The following is a 24921-nucleotide window of genomic DNA, read 5'->3' on the forward strand; positions in this document are numbered from 1 at the left end:
GCACCTTTGGTCGGGGCCTGCAGGGTGGCATGTTCAGTTTGGGTGCGGAGCAGATGGATATCTCGATGGAGCAGAGTCCCTTTCACATGCGGAATAGCTCCTGATTGCACTTACGGGGTGGAATGGCCAGTTTGGGTGCGGAGCCACTCTCATTGTCTGATTTGATGGCTTGTGTCCTGCCTTTTGTTTTGTGTTGGTAAGCATTGCTGCCAGACTCTGGAAGAAATCTCTGGGTTATTTTACATTTTGTATCTTTACAGTATTACAAATATAACATATAATTCTTTATTCTCTTTCACGAATTTTTATCCAATGTTACATTTATCACAATAGGAATATAATCAAATCAAATGAAGACCAAATGAAAAAAAGCCAGAGCAAATGAAGGACACAGAACACATGTGGAGCCTCACTGCAGCTTATTTTAACTGAAGGAAGTGTTGGTTACACTCAGGTCTGCATTTATTCCTGTCCCAGAGAGCCAGGGCTGTCCATGCTCAGACCAGGCTCAGCAGAACCATTCCTGCCCTCAGCTCCTGAAACAAGAGTGCTCAAACAAAGATTAAACCTGCTGCAGGTTCCTTCAGAAACAAGTTCCAATCCACCTCCCAGAGGCTGCTTTTCCCAACTTGATCCACAGCTTTAATAAACAGCTAAAAATAGTAGCCGTGCAGAGGGAGCAGATGCACACACCCCCAGTTTGCAACTCTCAAAAACCAGCAATGCCCATCAAACTGAGCTTGCCAGCACATTCCCTGCCCAGCAAAAAGCATTCCCCTTTCTGCCAGGAACGTGGCTGAGCCAGCAGACCCACACTTGCTCACGCTCCACCAACCCAACCCACAAAGGGAGCAGGCAGTGGCCAGCACTTCCAAAGCAGCAGGGAAATGACTCCCAGAAACCTCCTCTGCTGCCAAGAAAAGAGAGCTCGCCTTCAAAGCAGCTCGGCTTTGAAGGCTTTTCCACCACTGGCAACAAAACACTGATTTTTAAATCCCCTTTTCTCACTCTGCTCCCATTGCATCCACAGAGTCCACCTGGACCTGTTCATGCCACTTTAGCATTCCTGGCAGAGGAGGCTTGATCAGGAAGGGCAGGAGTGAAGGAAGGCTCATTCGAGGATGTGTCCAGTTTACGGGTGAGACACCTAAAGGAAGCTTTTTGTTAGAAGCTACTGCAGAGCAAAACTCTCAGAGAGAAGGCTGGGTTTCAAACCAACACTTCAACACAAAACCTCTGTAAACAGCATTGGAATTTGGCCTCTCCACAAGAGTGTGGGCTCCAGTTGTACAACTCAGACAACAGAATGTCACACAGATTAGGAGAGTCCCAGCTGTTCCAAGTTTTAAGCACATCCCTCCATCCTAGGCCAACAGAAAGCATTATTTCAGTCACATGTCCTGAGGGAGGTCAGCCTGCAAAGAGAAACTAGCTAAAAAGTTTTAAGTGCACAGTATTAAATGAGAGGTTTTACCAGCCCTTGCTAAACCACTCAATAAAACACCTTTGATCATATGGCTGAAGCTCCATTTCTACAAAAAGTATCTGTCAGAATAGGTAAGATTCAGTAGTTTTGTCATAACAAACATTTTATTGATTGTCTAAGGGTTCCAAATGTATCAGCTCATTCTATTTTCAATAGTGAAGGCTAGAGGTGGGCACAAATAAACTGTTTGAGTATATGTATATGTATACTCAGTCCATATATGTTGGTAAAAACAAAAGAAAAGGCTTGCTTGGCTGGGGCTTCACCTTTTCGGTTTGGGTTATTTTTATTGTTTTGTTTTTGACAAATACTACAAGTTCTTATGGCAGCTCATGACTTCCAACTCCAGGGCTGTCTAACAGACCAACCACTGGCCAAATTCCAAACCTCTCTGAGCCACTTCATTCCCTCTGAGCCTTCCACCCCGCTGCTGAGCGGCTGCTGCAGCCCAGCTCTGGGATTTCAGAGGGATTCCAGCTGATGCCACCCTCTCCCCGCGGGCAGAGCCTGTCCCAGAGTCGTGCCCAGCTCACCTGAGTGGACTGGATGACGGTGAGGTCATTGATGTAGCAGAAGCCTGCTCCCATGGCCGAGCGCAGGCCGGCCGTGCCAAAGGTCAGCCGGCAGCACAGGCGGTCCCGCAGCTCCTTGTGCTTCCCATTGTGCAGCAGGTTCTCAATCTGCTCCTTCGTCTTCTGGTTCTGCAAGAGATGATTAAGGCCTTTGTTCAGTGCTTGGAATCAGGAGCTGAATTGTACATGCTCAGCAGCTGTAAGTAATTCCTAGAGCAAACTCCTCCTATCCTATAAAACACGTGTGCACCAGCCTGCACCCTAACTCATTTCTCTCCCATTCCTCCCACGTTATCCTTATCAACAAAAGATTCAAGAGCTTTTGCTGCCACTGATATGGTGATGTGATTGTCTGGTCATTCAGACACCTTCCTCCCCCTTAAGCATAGGCTTTGGAAAGGGTTTTTACAAGGCAGATCACACAATTCAATTCCCCATCTTTGAAAGATGGGCAAAAATCCAAACTTCAAAGCAGCATTTCCTTCCTCCCCACCCACAGGAAACAGGCACAGTAAAACCGTGGCAATCACAGGAGGGCCTGGGTTGGAAGGCACCTTGGAGATCGCTCCATTCCACCCCCTTGCACTGGAGCAGGTTCCTAAGCCCCCTCCAGCAGTGGACAGGGTGTTTTGAGGCTGGATTCTTACCCAGACTGATCCCCCTGTCCAGCCAGGATTTTCCTAAGCCCACACCACTGTCACAGCTGAGAACCTGCAAGCGCACAAACCGGACCTTGCACATCTCTGCTGCTTGCTCCTCCTAGTTATCCAACTAATACTGAATTTATTTGGTCACCAGGAAACTGCTGACACCCAGTTTGGACAAGGCACTTCCCACACAGCAGAGGAGGAGTAAGAGTCAGTGGTTACACAGCTGGAAAAACCAGCAACTGCAGATGTGTAAAACACAGCTCTGGTGGCACAAGTGCTTCTCTGAAGTGGTGCTGCTTCAAGCAGTGTCACAAGGAAGGGTTAAAAAAGGCAGATGGAATCTGCAGAGCAGGGGTGAAGCACCCCTGACATTTAAAACAGAGGTCAGCCAGCTCCAGCAGCACTGGGAAACACGCTCCACACAGACAGGGGGAGGCTCTTCAGGAGGACTGGCAAAATTCTGGGAAAAGCACAAAGATACGAACCATGCACATTCACTGGGAAAAAAAAAAAAAATCAATGAAACACATTGGAAAATCTGAAATTACTCCTGCAGCTTGGTAACAGACCCTGAACACCAGACATGTGAATTTCAAATAACTTTTTATTTCTGTGTGCTCTAAAATAAAAGGCAAGCCATTATTGTCCAGGCTCCTGGATGGCCTGGCAACCAAAGCAAGACATTGCACACCACGCAGCTAAACACAGGCCTAAAAAGAAACCAAAACAATGGGGCACAATAGATATTAAACTGCAAAAGTGAAAGCTTCTCTTTCAGCTTCTTTCATAGGCATCCAACCAGAAAACAAATGACTGCTGTAAAAAGAGTCTAAGGCGAGAGTATTGAAAAGCTCATTTCACACTATCATAGTGCGTGGCTTTGCTTTAAAATACAGTTATTAAATTACACAACATCCTCCACATCTTTTTAGGACACACTGCATTGCTTCCCTGCAAAAATAGAATAGAAATTACACATTCTATAGTTTATGGAGCTTGGCAGAACTGAGGCAATACTAAGGCAATAGCACAAGCACTTATTTTAAAAAATAGATTAACAAGCATTTTTGACTGATGCTACTTAATTAATTTCCTAAGGAATAAAAATGAGTTGGCCAAAACAGCACCCAAATAACATTTTAATTTGCTCAGGTCACACTCAGTTAAGCTAAAGCTTCAGAAAATAAAGGAGAAAAAAGTTGAAAGTGAAAATCTCCAAGCTTTCCACAGATGACCTGAAACACCTGGGTCAACAGAAAGAGGGAAAACTAAAAGGGCGGGTATAAATTCAGATATGCTGATGATCTGTCTCAAACTCTGGGTTCTAATGCTATTGAACAGATAAACCTGACCCCCAGCCTCCCTTATCCCAGCCTCCCTCCATCCTTCCTGCTCCCCTTATCCCAGCATCCTTCCATCCTTCCTGCTCCCCTTATCCCACCCTGGCACCATCCTTCCTGCTCCCCTTATCCCAGCATCCTTCCATCCTTCCTGCTCCCCTTATCCCACCCTGGCACCATCCTTCCTGCTCCCCTTATCCCACCCTGGCACCATCCTTCCTGCTCCCCTTATCCCACCCTGGCACCATCCTTCCTGCTCCCCTTTTCCCACCCTGGCACCATCCTTCCTGCTCCCCTTTTCCCACCCTGGCACCATCCTTCCTGCTCCCCTTTTCCCACCCTGGCACCATCCTTCCTGCTCCCCTTTTCCCACCCTGGCACCATCCTTCCTGCTCCCCTTATCCCACCCTGGCATCATCCTTCCTGCTCCCCTTACCCCAGCATCCTTCCATCCTTCCTGCTCCCCTTACCCCAGCATCCTTCCATCCTTCCTGCTCCCCTTTTCCCACCCTGGCACCATCCTTCCTGCTCCCCTTTTCCCACCCTGGCACCATCCTTCCTGCTCCCCTTATCCCACCCTGGCACCATCCTTCCTGCTCCCCTTTTCCCACCCTGGCACCATCCTTCCTGCTCCCCTTATCCCACCCTGGCACCATCCTTCCTGCTCCCCTTTTCCCACCCTGGCACCATCCTTCCTGCTCCCCTTATCCCACCCTGGCACCATCCTTCCTGCTCCCCTTATCCCACCCTGGCACCATCCTTCCTGCTCCCCTTACCCCAGCATCCTTCCATCCTTCCTGTTCCCCTTATCCCAGCCTCCTTCCATCCTTCCTGCTCCCCTTATCCCACCCTGGCACCATCCTTCCTGCTCCCCTTTTCCCAGCCTGGCTTTGAGCACCATCTGCCACCCTGAGCTGGCAGTTTCAAGCAGCTCCCACTGCTGATCCTTGACCCCACTGTAAAACCTGGAAAAAAGTCAGGGGCTTCTGCTGGTTTGCTTGGCAGTTTTGAAATCAAGTCACACATCTGAAGGTCTTACGGGGGCTTTTGTGAGTGTTCATCTTCCCCAGTGCAAAAAAGAAAAGTTCCTTAGAGATTTTAGACAAGTGTTTGATGATTAACATCCTTAAAAAAAACCTAAAGCTTCCTGTCTTCAGCAGAAATAAACTGGGTTGTTTGATACAAAAATAGTCAGCCCTCAAAAAAGCAATGCTTTAAGACATCCCTGCATCCCAGTGGCTCTTACAAAGCAACTAAGCAACTCAATTCCATCACTTTTTTATATTTTCACTTTGCAAAAAAACCTAAAAAGTCACACCCTCAAACCATACCATCAACACAAAAATTTCTGTAGAAAACTCCAGCCATCTGTTTATCTGTTCACCCTCCTAAACACTAGGAATAAGTCAACTTCATAATAAATGTGTAAATAAATAAATGACACCTCTCTAACAGACACACACATATATGTATCCAATAAATCTATGATACCAAATATAAATGTGTATATCTGTTTTGTTTAAATAAATTATAGAGACCTAATAAATAAAATAATATATAACAATATAAAAATATATCACTACTAAAATACCAGTTTATCACCAAAAAATAATACCCAAAAACCCCATAAATAATACAATACAAAAAAAACCCCAAAATAATACCAAAAAAACCAAAAAACACAAAAAAACCCCAAAAAATAATACCAAAAAACCCCAAAAATAATACAAAAAACCCCAAAAATAATAGCATAAAAACCCAAAAAATACCAAAAAGAACCCACCAAAAAAAAAAAACGACAATACAAAAAAAACCCCCAAAAATACAAAAAACCCCCAAAAATATAATACTAATAATATAATAATATATATAAACAAATTCTAGAGATCCAATACACATAGTGACGCCTACCTAACACAGCCCCATGTTCTCCATGCACACATCTGTAAATGTGCTCCCCCAGCACAGCCCAGGAAGGCCCGGCCAAAGCCACAATCAAGAGGCCACAGCTGCCTCGTCCCCGGCTCCCTCTGGAAAAGGCTCCTGCTCACGGCCAGCTGCATTAGGAGGTGGCAGATAAGGTGACAGCCCTGGGAAAGGCTCCTGCTACCTAAACACACCCTGTTAGGCAGAAGAGGGACGGGGGGACAGGGCTCTGGCTGGTGTTTGGGCTAGAGATGGGCGAGCTGGCACTGCCACAGGGAATCCTCCCTGCATCTCCTCAAGGACCCCTGGCCTGGATTGTCCCTGAGTGGCAGCCCTGACCTCACCCAATTCCCACTCCTGCAGCACCCACCGACAGCATGGCAGCATCCTCAGGCACCTACCCTGCCATTTTGAGATGTCATTCTGTGTGGTACCCCTAACTTTCCGGTACCTTTGAGGCTAGGTAGGAAGTGGAGAGGGGCCAGAGGCAGGCAATGCCTTCCCATGCCATCCTGAGCAGGATGTCCCCAGCACATCCCAAAAGGGCTCTCACTCCCAGAGAGCAGGGCTTGGCACAAGGTTCTCTCACAGAACCTTTGGCATTACTGTCAGAACCTTCCCTTCAGTACTTGGCATTCCCTGGCACAAAGAAATGGAAATCAGAAACATTTGGGACAGAGAAAGACAGGCTGCTGCGTGGGTGACAGCCCAAACGCTGTTCTGCGCTCACATAAACACCAGAAAAAAAAGAAGTTCTGCAATTATTTTTCCTCTGGAATTCTTAAACTAACATATATATACAAAACAAGTATTTATAAAAAGTCACTGCCAGAATCAGAACTCTGAGGTCACAACCTGCAGGATACTCTGCACCACGTTTCAGACTGGTTAAAAGTATTATTAAACAAAACATATATATTTTTCCACCAAATTTTCAGCTTTGCATATACTGCACAGTTGCCTGCTGAGGCAGAATTGCACTTTTTTGTGGCTCATCAGAGTTCAACATTTGGAACAAGTGGAGAATTAAAGACAAGGGCATTAACTGAGTATTTCTTATGGATCTCCTGCACCAAATCATGTTAATCACATGTTAACCTACCACCAGAGTTAGGTTTCAAAGCTAATACCCTGTCAAAATAACTGTCAATTTACTACTCACAGCAATTTTTTTTGGTTTTGCACACTGTATGCACATGCATCTGAAAGAAGGGGGAAAGTCTCAAGCTGGTTTGAGTTTCCATTAATTTTTCTGTGGCTTTCATTTTCCCAATGTTATTCTTAAAAAATCACTTAAAATAAGCAAAAATATTGCAAGTCAGATGATGGAGCAAGTTCCTGGTCTCAATCTATCGAGTCCACTTCCTCTTGAAAAGCATCTTAAAAGCCACAAAAATCAGGAGAACACCGAGGGACACTCCAAAAGCACCTAACCAGCAAGGAGGGACTCTCCACGCTACAGCTAAGACAATGACACCAAGTCCATGAATTAGTAAAATCCAGGGAGAATGCAGTGAATGGGACCTGCACAAACAGCTCCTGGATAATTAATTCCAGCCTTTCCCCTCCCCATGTTAAGTTCCAGCAGTGCGTCTAAGAGCCAAAGCTTCTCCCAGGTACCCCCAGCCCCAAGCAGTGTCTGTGCTTGCCACACAAGCCAGACTCCTTCAGGAGACTCCAGGCAGATGTGGAAGCACAACAGGAAAATTAGAAAGTGGATGAAAGGGAATTAACGGGAGAAAGTGAAGAACAATGACAAATTGCTCACAATTGAACAAAAGGCTCTGCCTTGTGCCTCAAAGCCCAGCTCAAAGCAGTAACTAAGGAGAGAGAATGGGAAAGGGGGGAATGCCAGGAGCTTTAATGAGGATGCAGGATGCTCATGAGAAGGGAAGGAAAGCAGGATACTCATGCCACAGCCAGGCTTCCTCCACTCACCCAGGGTTTTAGGCGAGGCGAGCACAAACACCCAAACCCCAAAGGACAGAGAGCACAGATCTGGTAAGTAATTACAGCAAGCAATTTTCAATTAAGTTGGAGGACAAAAGCCTCCCACAGCTGGGAATGGAGTGCATAGATTTTTCCTTGATCAGAAGCAACAAAAATCCCTGCAGCTCAGGAAGCTGGGGGTGGGAGGGGGAGTCAAGTCTGATAAGCAGCAAAGGCCCCATGTCCTCGGCTTTTGGTGAAACACGAAGGCATTGGAGCCACAATCCCTGCTCATGCCGTATTTCCTGGTTTCTCCTTGCCCTCCCCTCCCACACCACCTTCACCTGGTTTGTCAACACTTTTCCTGAATGACCCCTGGCCCCAGCAAGCAGCCCCCAGTCCTCCTCCTCCGGGCAATTTTGAATTGTCAAATTTCCCAGGAGCTCTCTTGGAAGCCTCTCCAAGTAGTTCTGAATTCTCCAAGTTCAAGCAGCTTTGTGGGAAAGGTCATGTTTGTCACCTAGGGAAGCAAGGGCAAACAGGTACACTCACGCTGACCCTGCAACTTGCATTTTACTGGTTAACTGCAGTCCCAGAAGGAGCTCTGGAAATGGGGACATTTCACTGTTGCCAGTTTTAATCTGAATATTTTTCCCCTGATTTAAGTTCTCTTTCAGCTTACACATTTTTAGGAAAGACAAAACAACCTGTTAAAAACAACAAAAGCCTTTCAATACACTAACAAGATGTTGTAAAAACAACAACAACAGTCCTGGAGTTCAACCTGAGTTATCAAATGTGTTATCAGGAATGCTATTTCCTTCCTCCACTCCTTCCCTCTCCCAGGCCACTATTCCCGAATATTTTCACAGCAGCAGCTTGAGTGCAGAAGGTGCAGATGGCACCTGTTAATTTCTGCAAAGCTGGGAGGAGACACCAGATTTCCAAGTAGGAGAAAGCTCATCTCAGAGCCATCAGGTGGCCTTTGCCTGTAGCTCTCCTGCTTTGATCCTGGCAGGATGAAATTAAAGAGGAAACAGTATCAACACACTGGCAGTCCTAGTTAATAAAGATAAAGGCAAAAGAAGTTCAGGAGCAAGAACCCTAAAGAATAAAGGAAAAAAGCATTCAGAAGCCTAAACTTCTGGTGTACTGGTAATTTACCCTCCCCCATCATCAAGGTATTTTTTTTAAAGCATAGGCCATGATGGTTGGAAAAAGCAGCTGCAAAAAAAAACCCTCAAAAATCCAAAGTAACCCTTTCAATGACAGGGCAAGCAAAAAACCCTCCAACACCATCACAGGTTTGGGTGGCCTCATGCAAATTAATCAAGCCTGCAGTGCTCTTGACACCGTGTTGGTGCAAAAAAGAAAAGGGGAATGCTGGAACCTGGCTGTTTCTTTCGCAGGGAGGGGTTAAATTCTTTTTTTCTTTTGAGGAAAACAGACTCACACCACATTTTAATGTGCTACTGATCCATCCATCCCCCCTGCCAGCTGGCCGCCCCAGCTGGGCACTAAGGTGGGGCAGGCGCGGTGCTCCAGGTGCCAGGATGGCACATCCATCCCCATCCCTGCACAGATGAGTGCTGGGCAGTGCCAAGAGGGCACATCCCTGCCCATCCCTGCACAGATGAGTGCTGGGCAGTACCAGGAGGGCACATCCCTGCCCATCCCTGCACAGGTGAGCGCTGGGCAGTGCCAGGATAGCACATCCATCCCCATCCCCACACAGGTGAGCACCAGGCACTGCTCCAGGTGCCAGGATGGCACATCCATCCCTTCCCATCCCCGCACCGCTGAGGGATCCCTCGGGAGGAGCCAGGGCCGCGCTCCAGGGCCGGGAGGGCCAGGGCAACACCGGCGCCAGGCGGAGGGGACGCGGCTGTGGCGCCGTGAGGGGCATGGGCTGTGCCGGGAGGACGCGGCCGCTCGCCCACCTTGTCCCAGCTCAGCCACTGCCACACCGCCTTGTCCAGCTGCGCGTCCCCGGTGCTGCGGGCCACCAGCACGTTGGAGTTCACGTCCCCGGCGGCTCCGCAGTCGCCCATGGTCGCGGGGAGGAGGAAGAGGATGAAGACAGAGAAGGCGCCGGTTCCTCACTTCGCCACGCCCGCCGCCGCACCGCGCATCGCCCGGGAAGGAAGGAGAGGAGGAGGGGGGCCTGGGGGCTCCTGCGGGGCCGGTTTTTATCCCCGCCCGGCGCTGCCAGCGGCGATTAACGGGGAGCGACCGCCCCCGCCTCCTCCTCCTCCTCGGGCCGGCCCCGAGCCACCGCCCCGCCCCGCCCCTCCGCGGGCATGACGGGAAATGTAGTCCCCGAGGCGCTGGAAGGAGGTGATGGTAGGCGGGACAAACTACAACTCCCAGCAGCCCCCCCGCGGCGCGCGGTCGCCTCAGGGAGCGGGACCGGGCTCAGGGGCCCAGGGTTCGCGTCCCGCTTCTTCCGCGAGGTGAAAAACAATGTCCCGTGTGTCCCCTCCTCCGCACCCACGGACACTGCCCGCGTCCTGCCTGATGGATCCGAGGGAAAGCTGCAACCCTCCGAGGTTGTGCACCTCGGGCTGCCCGCAGCATCATGTTCCCTCCGAGAGGGTAATGGATCAGGCGCTGTCCGGGGGGATGAGCTGCTCCCTTAGAAGCGTTTCCAGATGGCAATTCCATAGGCATTAGGAGGAGAATCATAGCCCTCCCCTGGCTGCATCAGCTCTAATTGGATTGCCTGGCCCTGAGCAGCAGGCTCGGAGTGGCCACGTACTGCAGATCATCCTCATCCAACAGAACATCCCACCCCACACAGCCTCCTCACCCCACACAGCATCCCAATCCCATACAGCATCCCAATCCCATACAGCATCCCAATCCCACAGAGCATCCCCACCCCACAGCATGTCCGTGCAGAGGTTACCACAGAGACAGCAGGCACTGCAGAGGGATCGAATCATGGCATCACAGATGGATTTGGTTGAAAAAGACCTTAAAGCTCATTTCATTCCCACCCTCTGCCATGAGCAGGGACAATTTCCACTGTCCCAGTGTTATAAATGCAAAGGCAAATTTGGGATAAAATCAAAAGAGAAATTTATTAATAAACAACATAGAAAAAAAAACAGAGAGAAAAACCACAATAAAAATGGTCAGCGCAGCGCTGGGTGGACAGGGTCTACACCCGAGGTGTAGGGTTCCCAAATCCACATCTGAGCGCTCTCGGGATTGGAGTTTTATAGGATTTTTGAGTCCTCAGGCTAAAAATTCCAAGCAGGCTCCATTCACCAAGTGTTCTTGATTGCTCGGTGAATAGATTTCCTGGCTTGGAATAATAAACCTAACTTGTGTCCGGACAGAGTCTCCTCATATGCAAAGAGACTCTGTATGTATTTTAATTTTGCGTTATCAAGGATGGAGTGATGTGATCCGGGGTTGGTGCCGATGGGAATCTCGGCGGAGTCTCCCCCTTTGTTCCCAGTGATTGTATCTCCAACACTGGTCTGGCAGGTGGGCGATTACGGACTAGCGGCGGATACTTTTCTGAGGCCCATCTTTGTCGACTTTGATTGTTTCACAACCGAGGTCTGCAGAGACGTTGGTCCGGTCCGGAGTTGGGTTCCTCCTCCGAGCTAGTCCTTTTGTTATCCTTGATGGCTCCCATCCTGCCTATTTTCCGAGTTAATGTTTGTTATCTGGGTGTTGGCTACAATCCTTTTTCTTTCAGAGGAGAGCTCCCAGCCAGGCTTGGGAGAGAGGTTTCTTTCCTTTTTCACATACACATCTTTGGTTTTTTATTATTTCAACATATACATCTTATTTATATCTCTTACGAATTTTTATTTACACATAATTTATTACACCAGGTTGCTCTAAGCCCTGTCCAACCTGGTCTTGGACACTTCCAGGGATCCAGGAGCAGCCACAGCTGCTCTGGGCACCCTGTGCCAGGGCCTCCCCACCCTAACAGCCAGGAATTCCTTCCCAATATCCTGCCCTCTGGCAGTGGGAAGCCATTCCCTGTGTCCTGTCCCTCCAGGCCTTGTCCCCAGTCCCTCTCCAGCTCTCCTGGAGACCCTTCAGGCCCTGCAAGGGGCTCTGAGCTCTCCCTGGAGCCTTCTCCTCTCCAGGTGAGCACCCCCTGCTCTGCCAGCCTGGCTCCTGAGCAGAGGAGCTCCAGCCCTGGAGCAGCTCCGTGGCTCCAGAAGCTCCATATCCCCCCTGTGCTGGGATCCCAGGGCTGGAGGGAGCTCTGCAGGTGGGGATGGGAGGCTTTGGGAAGATGGGCAGAGGCTGTGGGACTGCTCACAGGAGGTGTTTGGGGGCACCCAACAAGGACAGCAAAGTGCTGAATGCTGCACATAGGGAGGGGAATTATAAGAAAGTTTGGCTCACACACAAACAAACCCTCTGGTCCAGAGGTCTGGCTGGGTGTGGGGAGATAAACCTTTTGATTGGTTTATTACAGTGAACTGATACACTGATTAAAGTGAACAGAAGATAAAGAAGAGGAGGAAGTAGGTCACCAGAAGTGAGGATGCTCCTAAATCCCCTTCTATTCCTGTTCCTGGTACAGAGAAGGAGAAGAGCCTGGACACCAATAAAGTGAGGAAATGGGATGTAATCATTTTGTCTTGTACATCTGGCAGCATCTGCAGCAGCACTGATGCCATCCCAAGCCCAGAAGTCTGATGAGAACCACATCCCTGGCACATTTCTCCAGAGCTCAGTGCTTTGCATGCTTCTGCTGCTCTTATCTCCTCTTTTGTGTTTTGTCTGCAAGGAGAGAAGGCCAGAGCCCAGGATAACAGGAGCTCCAGCCATAAAACCTTGGGTTTTCCCCAAAACCAAATGAAAGATGGGAGAATCATCCGTCTCTCTGATGTCAGCACTCCTCCATGATTATTCTCCTGGAGAACAAAATAGTCTCATGGAGGGTAAAAGCTATTTCCTTACCAGGAAAAACTGCAGCACAGAGGGTTTGATACTTCCCAGGATCTTAGCAGCACACATTGGGAAGTGATGATTCCTTCCTAAAAGCTTCCCTGTGAGAAGGCTTTGGATTTCTAGCTCCAGGGCACCCCGTGGCAGATGCCAGGCAGCCTGAGCAGCACTAGAGCAGGGCAGTCATGGAAAAAGATAATGGTAATATAGCTTAGATGGCACTGATGGAGATTTCCTGCATTGGCCTGGAGACAACACTGACCTCGTGGGAGATGACAACTAAGTCCAGTGTATTTGACGGTTAATCAGCCTCCAGAAGAATTTTTAAAGCTGATTATCTTGCTCCAGGAAAGCTACACCCAGTCCCATCTGCTGGCATGACAGGAGTGTGTGGCAGCCCAGCACAGCACGGCTCTCCCAGGCACTCCAGGGGCATTGTAGGGCCTCCCCACGCTCACTGCCTGCCAGCACAAACATCTCTTCTCATCTGCTGCTAGCAACAAAATTTCCACTCCTGGTGGTCGTGGAAAAGAAGCCAGAAGATTGGCAATTGTTCTGCGAGGGAAGGAAAGCCAAGGTTCCCATGTTTTCGCCCTCATGCATCGTTTCGCCCGATTGAGGCGCAGCACGCGCGGAGCAAAGCGAGCAGCGGCAAACAGCCCAGGGACCAAAAGCCAGGGAGAGGCCAGGCTGCCAGCAATGGATAAGAGCCAGGCTGGGAGGAGAAGGGCTGCCAGGCTGCTGGCAGCCGCCAGCTCATGTGCTGGGAGCCGCCAGGGCCAGCGGGGACCATGGCAGGGCTCAGCAGGAGGGAAGTGCTGCTCCCGAGCCAAAGGGAGCGCGAGCACCCATGCGGGACTGTGGCACCGTGAGGACATTGCTCCTGCAGCCAGGGAAAGCCCTGCTCTCTGCCTGCCAGCAGGAAACCCATAGAGCACATCTGGGACTAGAGCAATTCTAGTCCCAGCCCTGCCTTGGGCAAGGACACCTCCCACTATCCCAGGCTGGTCAGGGCTCCATCCAGCCTGGCCTTGGACACTCCCAGGGATCCAGGGACAGCTTCTCTGGGCAAAGCATTTCCTTCTAAACTCTAAGCAAAATCAATTCTCTGTCAGTTTGAGAAACACTTGTCCTGGAACTCCAGGCCTTTACAAAAAAGTCTCTCTGTCCTTCTTGTAGGTTCCCTTCAGGTACTGGAAGGCCACAGTTAGGTCACCCTGGAGCTCCTCTAGTCTAAACAATTTCACTTCCCTCAGCCTTTCCTCACAGCAGAGGGGCTCCATCCCTCTGATCATCCTGGTGCCTCCTCTGGACTCTCTGCAGCAGCTCCAGCTCCTTGTGCTGCTGGCCCCAGGGCTGGGGCTGCTCTGCAGGTGGGGGTCTCACCTGAGCTCAGGGGCAGAGGGGCACAATCCTCCTCCCCTGCTTCCCAGGCTGGGGGATCAGCCCACAGGAAGGGCTAAGGTACACATCAGAATCAGAATATAGCATCCTCAGGGATCTGGTTCCACAGCCCAAATCCTCTCGCACAACAAACAGGATCAGCCCCAGGGAGGAACCCAGTCTGAGCAGCGTTTCCATGGCAATATCACTGTTTATTCCACATTGTGTACAAACAGCCTGGAGCTCCCATGACATTCCAGGTTGCTTTTCCACTCCAGTTTCTGCAGAGCCAGGGTTGTGTGGGATGACCCCAGAGTGTTCCTGCAGTGGGTGGCTGAGCTTCTCAGTGGTGCGCATGCCCTGGCTCTGGGGCACAGTTTTTTGGTTTATTATTTACGTCTCCTGAACGCCCTGTTTGTTCTCCCAGGCCTCTTCGGTTCTCTGATAGTGACACAGCACCTCCCAGCTTTCCCTTCCCTCCCAGAGCCATGGATTGTTGGGAAGGGGAGAGCTCCAGGCGGGCATTGAGGATCTCCCTGCTGAGCTGCCCCCACAGGGCAGGGACACGGGTGACTTTTTGGGCTGGAATGCTGGGTTTCAAGCAGATCTGGGGTCACAGAAGGAGAAGGGCTTTGTCCTGAAGGAGCACAGGCAGAGCACGGACACAGAGCACTGGCTGGCAGGTGGGAAGGATGCAACAGGGACTGCTGGCATTAGGAAATGGCTTTTGAAGTTCTGCAACTGCCCCTGGCTCAATGCTTCACGATATCAGCTTTGGGAAGGCCTGATCCCACCCCCTCTGGCACTGGCAGCACACTCCTTACCTTCCTCAGGAGCACAACATTTTAAATATGCTTTAAAAGCAGTTTTTAAGCTCAGAGCCACGGGGAAAACCTCTGCTCTGGTCCCAAAGTGAGGGCAGGAGAGGGTCCCTTCAACATTCCCAGATTCCCAACATTTTTGGATTCTCAAAATCAACTTTCCCCATTGTGACCCCGCTGTCCCTCAGGCTGCACAGCAGCATCGGTGATGTGAGCCTGGCTCAGCACTGCTGAGGGGAAAGCAGCTCTTCCCGGGCCAGCACCTGCTCCCAGAGGACTGCCCGCTTTCCTGGAGAAGCAGCTCCCCTGGAACGCAGCTTCCCACTGCTCACTCAGGCTGTACCACCTGTTCCAAACCAGTAGGACCCGAGGCAGCCCGTGCTGGCAGCTCAGCACTCACTGCTGCTATTGTTCTCTCACCCTGAGCCGTGATCATTTCACCTGGTGCATTCCTTATCGAAATGCCCAGCATCAAAGCATCAAAGTCCCAGGAACAGGCTCCTGTGATTCCTGCTGCCCCAACAACCCAACCATTGATCCGCTCTGCCAAGGTCAGCCCCAGCTTCCCACACCTTTTGATATCCTTCTGCCAAGTACCAGACACTATCTCGCCCATGATCCACTGCTGTGTGCCAACAGCAAAAGCCTTAAATAAAGTGGCCTCCCAGGAGCCTAATTTTTTTTCCTAGCCACATTGCTTAAACCTCAAATGTAGTCAGCTACAACTTGCTCAGTTGGATTTAGAGATTCAGCCAAGACCGGCACACTCCCAGGTCTTCTCTCTGTGCTCTGAGGGCATCTCCCTGTTGTTAACAAAAGCTTTTTGAATGTGACCCAGGAATCATCTGCTCCAGGGGCTGCAGTCCAGGGAGTGAGGCCAGAGCCCATCGGCTCCAAGGAAGAATCTCTGAGCTCTGGGATAAGCATCTAAATAGCTGCAAAATCCTTCCCCTGGCTCCTGAAGCAAACCCATTTCAGGAGGTTCCCAAACCCATCCTTCCCTCACATATCCCTGTTTCTGTATCCCTCAGAACACAATCCACTGCTGGGGATGTTTGCCAAGCTGCCCCAGACCTTGGATCCCATGGGGACACCAGCCAGGCTGGAGCCATGGGGACAAGGACGGCCAGACAGGAGCCGGAGGTTCCGCGGATACAAGTCCCTGCTCTCACCCCAAGGGTGCCAGGGTGTGTGTGACACTGGGACTCTGAGGCAGCTGCCACAAGGTGGCACTGGCATCTTGTCACGCAGCCTGGTGGCATCCAGCCGGCAGCTCCGGGGTGGGCCACTCGGGGCATCCCCCCAGCCCTGTCCCTTCCCGAATTTACCGGCAGGGATGGATGGACAGTGGAGCTGCCAATGGATCACAGATCGGGTGGGTAAGCATTGCTGTGTCTTGCAGGAGGAATTTTCACCCTCAGAATCTTCTGGATTAGGAAAGAGCAGCATTATTTTAGTATTTTTTTTCCCCCAAATTTTTATGACTTGCTGTCCTTCAACAGGATTTTCTTCCTTGGGTCACAGCATCAGAAGGGATTCTGGAGTCACCAGATTCACCCCTCTCTCCAAAAAGCGGGAAAAGCAAGAATTCCACATCACTGGGGGGATTTTGGGGTACCATGCTCACCATCCAGCCCCCATCCCACTGCAGGGTCCCACATCCTGGCCCTGGCTGCTCCACGGCTCATCCCACTGGAGGGGCTGGTGTTAGAGGACGACAAACCCCAGAGGGAAAAGGATCAGCACAGCGTGTGTCTCTGTCCCCACCTGGCCCGATTCCCCTGATTTATTTGCAGATAAAGGGTTTATTTTCCTTTCCCAGCGCTGCAGGTGCAAGATAAACAGAGAGAAGCCTCTCAAGCTACTTCCTGCTCAGGCCAGGTGCCGGAGGACACCTGCGCCCCAGAAAGCCCTGCCTGGCTCAGGAATCCCTGTGGGATCAGCCCCAAAATGGGCTGCCCAGAACCCCTGCTCCAGGTTTTGTGCCCAAGCCAAGGACATGGCAAATCAGGAATTGGTCATTAAGCTGCTGCCGTCCTGGTGCCTCCGGTGCCAAAGTTTCCAGCCCTACCCCAAACACGCTCACATTCACTATTATTTTTTGGATTAGGGTTTGGCGTCACTGTTTGGGCTCGGGATTGCAACTGTTTTTAACCTTGGAATGCAGGCGGAAAGGCCCCTATGGGCCAGCTAATCTATCTGCAATTAAAGATATTCATTATGCCATTATGAACAGGTCCAGGCGTGCAGCACACTGGGTCACTGGCGCTGCCCCACAGCCTGTTTTGAAGGACAGGGGCATTTACTGTCCTGGACACTGGCCACTCCACAGGCCAGGTCCAAACCCAGACAGCTTAATAGCAGAGCCAAAGCCAAGGAGCCCAGCAGGACCCAAGAACATCCCCTTCCCGTCCACTGCTGTGCCCTCACCCCATGGAAAAAACATTTGGGACCTGCGGTACAAAAGGCCAAAGCTACAGCTGACAGCAGGAAGGAAGCAGGAAAGACTCCGGCATCGCCATCCGGAGCCCTGAGAAACCTTGGGAGATGCTTGGAGCCACACACCTCCGGCCAGGCTCAGGCCATGCTCGCAGCGTGCCCACAGCTCCAGCAGAGCCACCCGGACAGCAACGGGGACAAAGCGTCCAGCTGGGAACGCGGGGCTCGCTCCATCCTGGGGGACCTCTCCCATCGTAGGGGCCGTGATGCCACTGAAGGGCTGACTTGAATCCACCTTGGCAGCACACAGGCAGCAGGTTCAGCCCTTTCAGTGTCCCCTGGGCTCTGGGACAGAGTGGTGCCCCGTGTATTTCCCCAAACACCAACTCTGTTCAGAGCAGAAACAAACACAAGTCCCCTGGAACCCACCACCTCCTTTAATTCCATGCCAGAAAAGCAGGGCCCAGCCCAGCTCAAACATTACAGGGTTTCAGCACCAGAAAAAACCCACGAACCACTGTCACAGCTGCTGGGAGCCCAGGGAGGTCAACTCCGGCTGATCTGAGTAGGGGATGGAGAAATGTTCTCCTTGAAGGCTCCTGTCAGCCCCTGCAGGCCACGGTGGGAAAGGAGCTGCCCCTGCCATCCCCATACCCGCAGTGGAGCTAAGGTGGGTCTGCAGGACCAGGACCTGCTTGCAGGTCATGTCCCAGCTCCTGCCAGCCAGGACATCCCAGCACTGCTCACACCAGGACTGAGCTCCTCCATGGTGGGGGTTCCCAGCAGCTTTGGGGGGTTCTCAGAAGCTTTGGGGCCAGCAGCACTGTCACATCCCACAGTGAGCGGGATGCGCGCAGCACAGTGACCCCGAGGCCAGCGGCTCCCCGGGGACAAGGCATGGGCCAGGCTCAGATCATGGAGACCCTGTTCTTGATGTAGACGTGGTAGGGGTCGCTGCGCTTGTCCACCTTGCGGGAGCGGGTGTAGCCCAGGATGAGGCTGCCCACGGTGGCAGCGAAGAGCGTCATGACGAAGAGGATGTACATGTAGGCGTTGTCGTTGCGCCCGGCATGGCCGCCGTGCATGGTCCCCACCGTGCTGGCCGGGGCCTGGCCGGGGCAGGGGATGGCCCCGTGCAGCGTCTGGTTTAAGGCGTTCAGCACTGCCTGCAGGCTTTGGTGCCAAGACTCCGTCCGGTTGTTCTCACCCATGTCCTCCTCAGGCTGCAGGGAAGGACAGGGAGACTCCGAAGAGGCCACCCTCACAGCAGAGGTGTTCCAGCAATGACCCCAAATTGCTCCTCAAAGCACCTCCTCTGCCACAAAGCAAGGTGGCTAAACCCTCTGGGTTCCCAGCAGCCTTCTCCCTAAATTTCAGTCCTTCCACAGCGGGGCTAAAGCTCCCAGGGCTCTGGGGCAGCTGCCCGCTCCTCTCTCCTCCCCAGGGCTGGGGACAATGTCGGAACACAGCTGTTCAGAGGGACCAAGAAGGCCAGGTTCAAAGTCTGCTTTCCCCAGGGATGTGTGGGGATGGTGGGCATCCCTGGAGGGTGCAGAGCTAGCACAGCCCCCCACAAATAGCTGTGAACCCATCCTGGGGGGTTGCTGCCCTAAACCTCCCTGGGGATTTCCCTTCCCTTTGGGTGCCAGACCCCTCTGACCTGCCATCCCTCCTTTGGCAAGGTGCACTTCTGCCAGCCCCCCTGGACTCCCCTCACAACTTGCTGGGGTGCCGGGGCAGGCACAGCCAGGAAGGGACACTGGGACACTGTCCCCCACGTGTGCCATCCTTTGGGACACACCAGTCCCCCCAGGTATCCACGCTGTCCCCCAGCAGCTCCCAAGCACCCCTCGCCTGCTGCACCCCCGGGCAGAGGCAGCTGATCCCCCTCTCAAACAGGTCACCCTTAACTCCAGCTGTAAGGAGGAGGAGGAGGAGGAAGGGGCCAAGCAGCCATGAGCCCAGGGGATGAGGTCTGATCTGCCTGCCTTCCTGACTTAAGAGAAGTAGGCTGAATTTGGGAGGTTTAGGGCAAGAGCTGGGTTAATCCCAGGAGGGGACCCACAGATGGGGTACAACTTGGGGGGATGTAAGGGCAGGGAGAGGAGTGGGAGACAGGGTGTGGGAAGGGGAGCTCGCACTCACCTCGTGTGCCCTCCCTGCCTGCACTGCTGCCAGGCTGAGCCGGGACTGAGCATCGCTGCCGGCAGGGAGGGATGCTGGCCGGGCTGGGAGCGCTGCCAGCCTCCTCCCCTTCCCGGGGCAGAGCCACCTGCCACAGCCACCCGGCCTGTCCCCAGCCCTGTGGGTCCTGCCACAGCCCCAGCTGGATCCCGGGGGCTTTATGGGGCCAGGAGAATGGGCCCTGCCTTCCCCCGGCACACGCTGCCGGTCATGCTTTCCTGTCCCTCCTTGTCCGGCACCGCTGTCCCCAAGCCCTCACACTGGCACAGAGCCTGCCTGGGCATGTTCCTGCTGCTCACCATTCCCTCCTGGAGCTCAGCCTGCTCCAGGAAATGGGATTTCCCCTCCTTCCAGCCCCCTGGGCACCCACAGGTGGTTCACAAGGAGCTGCCAGTGCTGTGCAGCAGTAGAGAAACCCCAAAGCTTGTGGGGCAGGGAGAAGGCCCAGACCAGCAGTGAGGGGCTGTGGGTGGGGGTCAGGGTGTGGGTACTTCAGCCTCAGGCTGGCTTCTCAGCCCTGACAAAACTTGTCCATGAAATCAGCCTCTGATGCTGCAGCTGTGACAGCGATGTCAGAAGGGCTGACAGCAACACCCCCTCCAGCACCACGGAGCCAGTGGGAGCAGCTCTCCATCACCCAGCCAGGATGCTGCCTGGTCCCACAGGATCCATGACAGCCATGGCTTCTCTCCTTGTGAACCTCAACCCCCTCCCCTCCTCCTCCTGCTTCTCCACTGCATCCACAGTGTTCCAACGGCCTTTAACCAGCCTTTACAGCCATCTTCCACCCTCGCTGACACCAGGGAGAGGATCTTTGCCACATGAGTATTTCAGTGAGCTCAGGGCGAGAAAAAGGTTGTCATTGATAAAATCTTGGGGTAAATAAATGAGAAAAGGATCAGCAGGCAAAAGTTCCCAGCAACTCTCTTTATATATAAAATCTGACTCTTTTTACCCATCAGCAAGGGAAGGATGCTCGACCCACATGAATTCGTGAGCATTCACACAAATATTTCATTTTTGTGGGGCAAAAAGCAGAAATAGACCCACAAAAGCAGCTGTTTGGGTACTTCCCCAGCAAGTGATGTGGGGACGTGGTACCCATGGAGGTCTCAGACGAGGGAAGGAGGCTCACGGGGCCAGAGAGAACAGCCCCAGTGGAGGTTTGGATGATGAAACAGCAGCCTGAAATGCTGTGCCACTGTCCACTCACAGTCTACAGGCAAAGGCACGAGAACTTGTCTCACAACAGAGATCCCCAGGGCTGCCCTGACACCCATGGCTCTGCCAAAACAGCCAGCCAAGGCACCACAACAATCCTAATCCCCGGGCTCTTCCGAAGAGACCAAAGTGCAGTCAAACACCTCCTGGAAGGAGTCGAGGAAGGGCTCAAGGACGTGGTTGACGGCGACGTGCTGCCCCAGCTCGTGGCTCAGCGAGGTGACCCCCTTCCCCTCCAGCCCGCAGGGGACGATGTGGTCGAACCAGGTGAGGTCAGTGCAGCAGTTCAGCGCCAGCCCGTGCGAGGTGATGTGGTTCCCACAGTGCACACCTGCAAGAGCACCCACCCGTCAGCACTGTCACTGGGGGGGCCCTGGGGGGAGACACTGAGTGACCACACTGCCCAGATCACTATAAACATCCTGCCCCCACCACGCTGTGCTCCTCAGTTCTGCCAGGGAAAACCCACAGATAGGCTCCCCAGATTTGGGACGGGTGGCATGCAGCATGTCCAGATCCTTCCAGCCCAACTCTGCATCCCACAGTACCTCCCACCGCTGGAGTTTCCAATGGGCTTGGACATGGGGAAAGCTGCAGGACCCCAGATCCAGGCCGCAGGGTCCCAGGAAGAGGTACAGGATGAGGAGGGGGAACAAGGGAAGCGGGCAAGGCTAGGGACCGGGCTGCAGGCAGGCACCCAGCCCTGGGTGCAAGAGCCGGATAGGTGCAGGGGTGAAAAGTGCTGGAGCCTGGGAGGGCTGCAGGGGCTCAAAATTGTGCTACTCCCTCCTCCTGGAGGCAAATCCCACCCCTGTATGCTCCCTGGTGCACACCCACCCTCCCGGGTGCCTACAGCTCCGGGCTCCGCCACTGTGCCTTGCCACGATGCACATGGAATGGCAGGATGGGCTGGGCTGGGAGGTGTTCCATAGGTAGGGACACCTCCCGCTATCCCAGGTTGCTCCAAGGCCCGTCCAGCCTGGCCTCGAGCACTTCCAGGGATGGAAATGGAGGCCAGGGCCTCCCCACCCTCACAGGGAAGAATTTATTCCCAATATCCCATCTAACCATGCCCTCTGGCAGTGGGAAGCCATTCCCCCTTATCCCAAGTCACTCTCCAGCTCTCCTGGAGCCCCTGTAGGCCCTGGGAAGGGCTCTGAGGTCCCCGTGGAGCCTTCCGTTCCTCACGTGGAACACCTCCAGCTCCCGCAGCCTGGTTCCGGACACAAACACACGAACACACAAACACACAGACACAGACACACACACAGACACACAGACACAGACACACAGACACAGACACACACACACACTCCCGGCGCCGTCCCCGCTCACCGATGGCACAGAGTTTGCTGTCGCCCATCCAGACCCCGGTGAAGGGCGGCGGGAGGGCTCGGGCCGCGCCCAGCCCGAGGCGGCGGCAGAGCCGCAGCACCAGCGCCTCCAGCCCGGCCACGTAGGCTCGGAGCGGGAGGCGGCGGCGGCGCAGGTCGAGCACGGGGAAAGCGAGCAGCTGCCCGGGGCCGTGGAAGGTGATGTGGCCTCCGCGCCGAGCCGCCACTAGCGCCGCGCCCCGAGCCCTCAGCGCCGCGGCCGCCGCCGCTCCCGGCGCTCCCCGCAGCCCCCAGGTGTAGACGGGCTGCGCCGGCTCGCTGAGCACCACGCTCTCCACCGGCAGCGCCCCGGGGCCGCCCCGGGCCGAGCCCGGGCCCGGCAGCGCCGCCGGGCCCCGCGCCGCCCGAGCCGCCGCCACACAGCGCTCTTGCACCCTCAGCGCCTCCGCGTACGGCACCGCGCCCAGCCGCAGCACCCGCACCGCCACCCGGGACATGGCCCCGCACCGCCGGGACACTGCAGGGACACCGTCGGGACACCGCCGGGACACCGCCGGGGCCGCCGAGACACCGCCGGGCGGGGCGAGAGCACGGCAGCGAACCGGGAGCGCCGGGCGGCGGGACGGGAATGGGGACGGGGATTTGGATTGGGATTGGGATTGGGACGGGGATGGGGATGGGGACGGGGAAGGAGATTGGGACGGGGCACACAGGCAGCGGAGATGGGGACACGGAAAGGCAGCGGGGACAGGGACAGAAGGCGGCGACGGGGAAAGGAGGCGGGGGAAGGAGAGAGAGGCGGGGATGGAAACGGGAGGCGAGGATAGGGACACGCAGAGCGATGTGGGCGGGCAGCGGGGACAGGCTCCTGTGGGAATGGGGACAGGGAGCGTGGCGACAGCGAGACGCAGGGAAGATAGAGACAGTGGTAGGGGAACAGGGCAGAGGGGACAGAAATGGATGGGGGCCAGCGGTAGGGCACGGGGACAGGATGGAGGACAGGGATCCAGCGGCAAAGGATGGGGGACAGGGCACAGACGTGGTGAATGGGGACATGGAGGACAAGGGAGAGGGGACAGGTGGACAGAGGATGGTGGTTTTGGGTTGGAGAGTGGGGAGCAGGGCCTGAGGACATGGGACATGGCCCAAAAGCAGGTACCGGGGATGGGGCCTGCAGTGGGGGATTAGAGAGAGGGGACAGGAGATTGGGGACAGGGAGCTTGTGCCCAGGGACAGGGGTTAGAGATAGGGGTAGGAGATTTGGGACAGGGAGCTTGTGCCCGGGGACAGGGGTTAGAGAGAGGGGACAGGAGATTTGGGACAGGGAGCTTGTGCCTGGGGACAGGGGTTAGAGAGAGGAGACAGGGACACGGGGAGGAGGCCATGGGCCTGGGGGTGGCTAGGATAGGGCCAGGGCTGCAGGAGGGGCACAGGGGGGAGAGACAGGGCCCCTCTCACCATAGGATGTGGGGCGTGGGGCACTAGGGTGGGGGACGATGTGAGGAGGGGACAGTGCAGTGGTGATGGGGGAACAGGCAGGGGGTGAGGGCAGGGTGTGTGCACATGACATTGGCTAAAATTAAGATTCTGGGGTAAAATTAGGACAGTTGTAGGTGCTCCTACCCTGGAAGTTTTCCAGGCCAGGTTGGATAAGGCCTTGAGCAACCTGGTCTACTAGAAGGTGTCCCAGGCAGGGGGAGGAATTGGATGAACTTTAAGTTCCCTTCCAACCCCTTAACATTGTATGATTCTGTGCTGGCACCTCAAGGTTGTGGACTGTAAATAAAGTTCTTGTTTTGAGAGCTGCAGTTCATCGCCCTGGGACTGTGAAAGAGAAAATGTTCCCACCCCAGCTTTTTATTCCAAAGGTAGAAAATAGACAAATGTGGTCAAACCACTAATGAGTCAACCATGAAAACCTGAGCAAACTGTTCCCAGCCTGCAGCCCTCCCAGCTTATCGACCGGGTTAAGCGTGTGAAAGTATGTCCTGATTTTATAGAGCAATCACTGAACTCTAGCTTTTATCAGAAACACACCTCGCTGGTAATTTACCCTTTGTCACCACAGGTAATTCAGCTGTCAGCTGACAAGGTCAACTTCTGTGTTATTGGCAGGGAAGGAAGGTGCTTCCCTTTGTTAGGCCATTTTCTCAATGAAAAGGAGAAGAAAGGGGAGAAAAACCACCACAAACCTCACCAGGAATCGAGCAGCACCCAGCCCAAGGATCCTGCCCGGGGTGAGATCATCGCCTCAACCAAGTCCAGGAGAGCTGCTCTGTGTCTCTGCCTTGGTAGGAGGCACTCATATTTTTCACCAACAGCGTGTGTGCAGCGAGTTATTTCCTTTCTTTTATGATTAAGCCCCCACTTGTTGCCTGGAGATCAAAGCCAAGGGCTCTTCCTTTCTGGCTGGCCTGCACAGGACAAGGCAAGTTGTGTGTCACAGGGCTGGGACCCTTGTAAACAACATGAGAGAGCAGCGTCACTGCCCCATTCACCCTCCACATCCTGCTTTTGAACCAGGGCGGAAATTTGTGTGCAAGGGGGCCACGGGTGGCTCACATTTTATCCTTCTGTCGGGGCTAGGGTGTTCCTAAAGCGAGGTGGGGGCTTTTTGTGTCCATGAAACAGTTGTTTGCTGTCCTGTTGTATCTTCTCTTCTGAGTGCCTTAAACATTAGCAGAGCCCCTTGCAATCCTCACCAATT

The 24921-nt window shown here is 53.5% G+C and overlaps 3 protein-coding genes across 6 annotated transcripts in view; all 3 read right to left on the reverse strand.

The window, feature by feature from the left end:
* Nucleotides 1–10154, reverse strand: part of PGM2L1 (phosphoglucomutase 2 like 1) — a 32099-nt gene extending 21945 nt beyond the window's left edge. The window contains exons 1-2 of one of the 2 annotated variants that reach the window (XM_058838773.1): nucleotides 9844–10154; nucleotides 2020–2187 (exon numbers count right to left, since the gene is read on the reverse strand). In XM_058838773.1, the coding sequence (XP_058694756.1) occupies nucleotides 2020–2187; nucleotides 9844–9954 (279 nt within the window). In that variant the 5' untranslated portion in view covers nucleotides 9955–10154. Of the gene's footprint in view, nucleotides 1–2019; nucleotides 2188–5959; nucleotides 6063–9843 lie in introns of those variants that run through there. The other variant, XM_058838781.1, reaches the window with a different exon arrangement.
* Nucleotides 10155–14166: 4012 nt separating this feature from the next.
* KCNE3 (potassium voltage-gated channel subfamily E regulatory subunit 3) lies at nucleotides 14167–19803 on the reverse strand. Of its 3 annotated transcripts, none has more exons than XM_058829659.1 (2): nucleotides 19621–19803; nucleotides 14167–18698 (listed from the first exon to the last, which is right to left on the reverse strand). In XM_058829659.1, exon 2 carries the CDS (start codon nucleotides 18684–18686, stop codon nucleotides 18384–18386), a length of 303 nt encoding a protein of 100 aa, XP_058685642.1. In that variant the 5' UTR covers nucleotides 18687–18698; nucleotides 19621–19803; the 3' UTR covers nucleotides 14167–18383. The 3 variants fall into 3 exon arrangements, with proteins under 3 accessions (XP_058685642.1, XP_058685640.1, XP_058685641.1); XM_058829657.1 differs by having other exon boundaries at nucleotides 14167–18944; nucleotides 19621–19758; XM_058829658.1 differs by having other exon boundaries at nucleotides 14167–18790; nucleotides 19621–19718.
* Nucleotides 19804–20575: 772 nt separating this feature from the next.
* On the reverse strand, nucleotides 20576–22941 carry LIPT2 (lipoyl(octanoyl) transferase 2). The gene is made up of 2 exons (XM_058845204.1): nucleotides 22216–22941; nucleotides 20576–21211 (listed from the first exon to the last, which is right to left on the reverse strand). The coding sequence occupies exons 1-2, from the start codon at nucleotides 22709–22711 to the stop codon at nucleotides 20979–20981; spliced, it is 729 nt and encodes a 242-aa protein (XP_058701187.1). The 5' UTR covers nucleotides 22712–22941; the 3' UTR covers nucleotides 20576–20978.
* Between the last annotated feature and the right edge of the window lie 1980 nt (nucleotides 22942–24921).

The sequence above is a fragment of the Poecile atricapillus genome, chromosome 1 (assembly GCF_030490865.1).
Source record: "Poecile atricapillus isolate bPoeAtr1 chromosome 1, bPoeAtr1.hap1, whole genome shotgun sequence".
NCBI lineage: Eukaryota > Metazoa > Chordata > Aves > Passeriformes > Paridae > Poecile > Poecile atricapillus.